Below are 5,706 nucleotides of genomic sequence, written 5' to 3' on the forward strand. Positions count from 1 at the left end.
GATCCTGCAGCTTCTTTCAGTCATGCTCCTAGAATCCCAGCACACCTTTTATCTGTGTTCCAGTCTGGGGAAAAGGTAGAGCCCCTAAAGAATTGTCCTGCCTTGGTTGGACTAGAATCTGGATCCGCTCACTAGTTTTTATTTCCATATTAATGTAAATGGTATGTTTGGGGAAAAAACTATGCTAATTACAAGGAAGCACTTTACCATCTTCAGATTCATACAGACATTTTGAAATGTGAACACTGTCATCAGGTAGCCCTGTGTCCCAGACATAGTATCTCTGAAATTCCAAGTCCAGCATGGATGGGAGAAGGGTGAGACAAAACTACTTCAAGGACTGATTTGGAGGTCTTGTTCACAGTTGGGAGTTGCTGTGGGTCTGGAGTCAGGGTCTCCTTGATCCTTGATTGGGGGCTTTCAGGTTCTCAACATTCCTACCTGTGGTCTTTTTCTCAACTGTTCTGAACTGAGGGATTGAGAAGCTATAATGAAGGGAACTCAGTCTGCTGAGAAGATTGGAGTTCTGCTTCTGATTGGTAGGAACCACAAAGAACTGGATACATTCGGTCTCCAAACTATTGTCTGAGAGCTTGTCCTTCTTCCCCAGAATGAATCAATGGAAAGGGAGCTCCTGGATCTGCGAGCCCAAGTATCTAAACAGGAGAAGCTCCTTGAGAGCACAGCTGAGCGTCTGAAGACTGCTAACCAGCAGAAGGAAAACATGGAGCAGTTCATTGTCAGCCAGCGTAGGTGCCCCTGAGCTGTGGAGCAGCAGAGGAAAGGAATGGTCTTGCAGATGTCCCACTTGTGCTGCAGATAAACAGTGACCACAGAGGCACTGGGAATGTTGGGAAGGGAGAGTCTGATGCACTGGGCCCAACCCTCCTGTGACATGAGCAGTTGTGGTTGCAGAAGGAGGGGGGGACAAAGGGGTCAGCAAGAGGCCATGATTGAGGGGTGAGAAGAAAATGCTCTAGAAATTGCATGCCCAGCAAGTAGGGCCCAGCTGGAAATTCCTTCTCTCAGGGGCTCTTTTCTTCTTTCAGTGACCAGGACCCATGATATTTTGAAGAAGGCAAGGACTAACTTGGAGCGAAAGCAACGATTCCATCTTACACAGTCACAGAGCCTGCTTCAAATACATCACCATCTGACATCAGCTCTGTAAGTGACCCTGACCTCCTTTACCTTCTGGGAGATATCAGGTTCACCACACAGGTCTTAGCTCCTGGATAGCCTCCTCTTAAGATTCCATCCCTTCACCCTCCTGCCCGCTCAGCTTTCTACCCTGTTATTACTCTCCTCTCCTCACCATCTCTCCCCTTTAGCCCAATTTTCTCTCCTTGATGTCAGTCAAGCAAGGAGCCAGAGAAATGCAGTTCAGTTGGTCCCTGAGGGAAGAAACTTTCAAAGTCTCTCTGTGAATTAGTTGTCTACCAAGAGATCTTGAGGCCATAAGTGCATTCTGGACTTTCCTGAACTACTTGAAAAACCAAATAAGGCATAACCTTATAAATTGACTTTAGTGCACAAAATTAGGTTAAGAACAGCATTTTATTTTAACATCTCATTTTCTTTAAAAAACATGAAGGAAGATCCATTTGGTCTCCTGGATATAAAAGAAAAAACTGATAATGAAAAAAAGATGTATGAAAGATGATATGTCATGAGCTTTGTAATGTTTTGAACAACCAATAAAAAAAAGAAAAGAAAAGAAAAAAAATACACTTTAAGGGAAAAGTTTTAAAATATATATATATATAGCAGATATTCTCTACTTTCACTTAAATGCTGTGCTAATAATTCCCTAGAAATCCTATTAAGAGAAAATTCATGTGTAACTGATTGTTTTAAATATGAGAAATTAAACCTTTAAACTTATATAGTAAACATCAGAGCAGTTGAGCATTCTAGGAATGTTCCTAAGTTGTACCCTGAGAGCCTTGACACCCATAGTGTGATCAAGCATGGGATGTATATTAACTAGCTCTTGTTTTCTAATTCCCTTTGGTTCTTCTCTGAGAATTGCTTTCTTTCCTGAGCCTCTTAACACAACACTTAGAGGATTGGCTCTGTACAGCCTCTTCCTATCCCTGCCAAGTTAACCCACAGCCTCCAGTTCCTGCTGGCTCCCTCCAGTGTGCAGGCCACCCTCTTTTGTTCCAAATTTCTGGTCTCTAACTCCAGGCTAAATGTTAACTGGTTGTATGCCATTGGCTGGCCCCTTTGCCTCTGTGAGCTACTACCCTCCATCTGTTAAATGTGGACCTAGACTTCTATCATCTCTGAGGTCCCTGCCAATTTGACTACTCCTTATGAAAAATGAGACACACACTTAACAGGGGAACTTGCCCCAATATGTCCTCTTCAGTACAGGCTGTTTCTACATGTGCGTGTTTCATGGTTCATCCTTCTTTTCCTGGAATATGACAAGGCCTTTATTTTTCTTCAGACCACATAACATGTAGTATGAACTGGGTAATAAGAGGACAGTAGTAGGATCTGACCATATGACATGCAGTAGGGCTATGGCTGGGGCACCAGGGATTTGGGTGCACAGGGAAGCTTATCCTCTAAGCTGGAACCTGGAATCTCCTCCAGACCCAGTGCATCCCCTTGACTCATTCTTTTTACTACCTCCCACCATGTTTATGCCTTCCTGCATGCTTTGCCCTAATTCCAGTGTCTGGGAATCATAAGTGGGGTCTAACAGTTCCATCTGAACAGAATTCTTTTGTTTACTTGCAGGTGAAATCGTTAAGGGTCCTTCTGTGTGCTCCAGCATTGAGACCTTTGCCTTCCAGGAGCCACAAAAGAAGCAAAGCCACCATGCTTTTGAGATATATATATATATTCATTCCCTAGCACTATGTCTAACCCTACACTATTCCTAAATTTAGTTCTATACATAAAACTACATTAATATAAAGCATATGTAATAATATGAATATTCATGTGTAATTAGACATAAATTTAATATCAATGGAGAAAGAGTGTGGCATAGGGAGGCAACTTACACGATGATCAGAAAGCAGAGAAAGAGAGAAACTCTTTTCTCCAGATTCAAAATGTATACCTCATAGACATGCCTCCAATGAACAACTTCCTCCAGCCACACCCCACCTGCCTTGAGTTTACCACTCAACTAATTCACTGATTAGACCAAGACAAGCATTCAGTCATTTCTCCTCTGAACCTTCTTGCACTGTCTCACATATGAGACAGTGTGAGACAGTGATTTTCTTTGCCTTCAACTTCATTGATTGGCATGAGACAGACAACCTTTTGCAAGGCCTCACTGACAAAATGTAGTTCAACTTCATCTATTTGTGCTTATCTTCCTATGTTAGCTCTCAAAATATTTTGTGAGTGCTACTCAAGAAAATATGAAATGGTGATCAGTTCTGCTAACACTGAGTATTTGTTTCACTAATATCAAATTTCTACCCTGCTGCTCTGTTTCCATGCTTTTCTGCATATATGATAAACTTGAGTCATAGGGTAATATTTTTGAAGCCATTTTACAATGCCAATCAAACCTGGCATTTTTTATATTAATGGTATGCAGGTCAGTCAAGAGGATACCACTATAAGCTATAATTCACATGTGCACAATGTGGGATAATTCTGTGACTATCAACTGGTTGGTGGTAATGAGATGCATCCCAATTTCAGACAAGCTAAAATGTGAAGAAAAGAATACTCTGGCAGACACCCATAGAATCTCTTCTGATGATTCCTTCTATCTTTCTGAAAGTGACGAGAAATGCAGTGTGGTGAGCATGGACAGCACCCTGGACAATGTCCTGGAGGAGGCCACCTTCCTGTGCACTGGCTGTGCCAAGGATTGAGGGCTCCTTCAAGCACTGGTGCAGTGGGGTCCTCGAAATGAGAAGGTGCAGGGGACCAACTGCAGTGCTTGATGGGCCTTTTTGTTGTCTGCTTTGTGGACACTGTGATAACCTTAGCAGAGTGCCCCCATAAGCATCAACTGGAAAGGCAACGAGGAGAACATGGCCCTAATCACAGCTGTGCCTGCAGGACACCCCACCATCACCAACTACCTGTTCAACTATTTCTCTGGTCTTGATCTTGAAAGAAGGGACATTTTCAGCTTCACTGCCATGATGAAAGTCACCATGTAGGGCTAAATGGAGTGTGCTAGAGTCCTGATGCAGGGGCAGATATACATGGAAGGGACACCCGCCATGAAATATCCCCTCAGAAGCGAGCCGCTTTACATAGGCCGCGCGGAGGCCGCGCCCAACCCTATCCCGAAGAGTTTGAGGAAAAGTACAGGCTAGAGCTGCTGCTGGCCTCTGAGGAAGTTCTGAAGCCTACAACCTCCAAAAATGCTTGCAGAGACTTACTGAGTTTGTGCGGTCCATGCTGACCTAGCACTCCAACTGGGGCCTGGAGGATGGGAGCATCCTAGACCATATGATCAGGATGAGCATAAGCTTTTACAGTCCAATTCTGACTTATCATCTGCCAAACTGTGAGCCCTGAGGACCTTTCCTGTGGGCGAAAAAGGCAGCAGGCAGTAAGAAAATCCTAGCAGCTAGCAGGGAACCAGGACACCCTTGCCCAAGAGAGGGCTGAGGAGGAGGGCACTGAACAACAATAGCAGACTTCTGAGGCCCAGAGGACCTCCAGAGAGGAGGTTCCAAGAGTCAGCACCCCATCTCTTTACCTGCCAGGGGCCCAGGGGTCAGCCTCTTCCATTTGGAAGGCCAACCTCCTGCCCCACAAACTCCTGCATCAGAGAAGTGAGTGGCCAGGTGTGGTGGTCCTCAGCATCCACATCAGCAAGGTGCAAGCACCCACCTTCCAGAGGGACCAGAAGGGCAACACCAAGATAGCACCCACCTGCAGATCCCCAAGTGGCAGGACAAGAGTCCAAGAAAGAAAAGAGGAAGGCAGAAGGGGCAGAGAGGAAGCACCAGGCGGAAGCACCAGGCGGAAGCACAGAAGGAAAGGCGGGCACCACACTGGAGGAAAAGGACATGAGGGGGTCTGTTGAGCAGAGGACCTGTGTCAGGCTAGCAGCTGTGGACTTGATGCAGAGCCCCAGGTAGGAGGTGGGTGGGGTCATGCAAGAAGTTGAGACATGCAGGGGAGGGGAGAAACACAGGGAGGGGGGCCCCAGGATGGATGCACAGAAGGATGCACAGGGCTCCTACAGTGTGCTCTGCCAGTGCTGCACAGCCTCTAACAGACTTCTTCCCAGAATCTAGGAGGTGATGAACTGTTTCTAACTGGGAACAACACAAACTGATTTGTCTAACACCCATTCTCCTAGCAATCAATACACCTAAAGGACAATTTACCTAAATGTCACCATTTATAGAACATCAATTAAGAAATTAAAAAAAAAACAATTTATCAAAAGGTAGTATTTTTGCATTGTTTTGTATTTTATTCATTATTCACCATTCTGCACCATTTTACAGGTGATGTGGCTCTTTGTATTTAAAGAAGTTTAAGTACATGTGCCCCAAGACCCTTGGATTAAAATATTTGTGGTGGCTGTATGAATACACACAGAACTCATGGGTTCTCCATCTTTTTACCATTGGTTTTGGCTTTTACCTTTTCCATCTAATTGTGGGTGCAAATTTGAACTATATTTTCCTATTAATTTGATTAATTGATGCTGTATATTTGTTTTTATTTGATGGAATCTTTGACTTTTACAGCAAA

At 44.4% G+C, this 5,706-nt stretch overlaps 1 protein-coding gene across 1 annotated transcript; it reads left to right on the plus strand.

Annotated features, from left to right (window-relative positions):
• The first annotated feature begins 231 nt into the window (after nt 1–231).
• Nucleotides 232–5,398, plus strand: LOC144368349 (myomegalin-like). The gene is made up of 3 exons (XM_078027171.1): nt 232–749; nt 1,050–1,167; nt 2,752–5,398. The coding sequence occupies exons 1-3, from the start codon at nt 620–622 to the stop codon at nt 2,753–2,755; spliced, it is 252 nt and encodes an 83-aa protein (XP_077883297.1). The 5' UTR covers nt 232–619; the 3' UTR covers nt 2,756–5,398.
• The last annotated feature ends 308 nt before the right edge of the window (nt 5,399–5,706 follow it).

This window comes from Ictidomys tridecemlineatus, chromosome 11, assembly GCF_052094955.1.
Source record: "Ictidomys tridecemlineatus isolate mIctTri1 chromosome 11, mIctTri1.hap1, whole genome shotgun sequence".
NCBI lineage: Eukaryota > Metazoa > Chordata > Mammalia > Rodentia > Sciuridae > Ictidomys > Ictidomys tridecemlineatus.

What these genes read in the sequence shown, in the direction of transcription:
- LOC144368349 (XM_078027171.1), top strand. Translation starts at nt 620, where the DNA reads ATGGAAAGGGAGCTCCTGGATCTGCGAGCCCAAGTATCTAAACAGGAG. An exon ending in GCAGTTCATTGTCAGCCAGC is followed by an intron (nt 750 to 1,049) that starts GTAGGTGCCCCT and finishes TTCTTCTTTCAG; the next exon opens with TGACCAGGACCCATGATATT.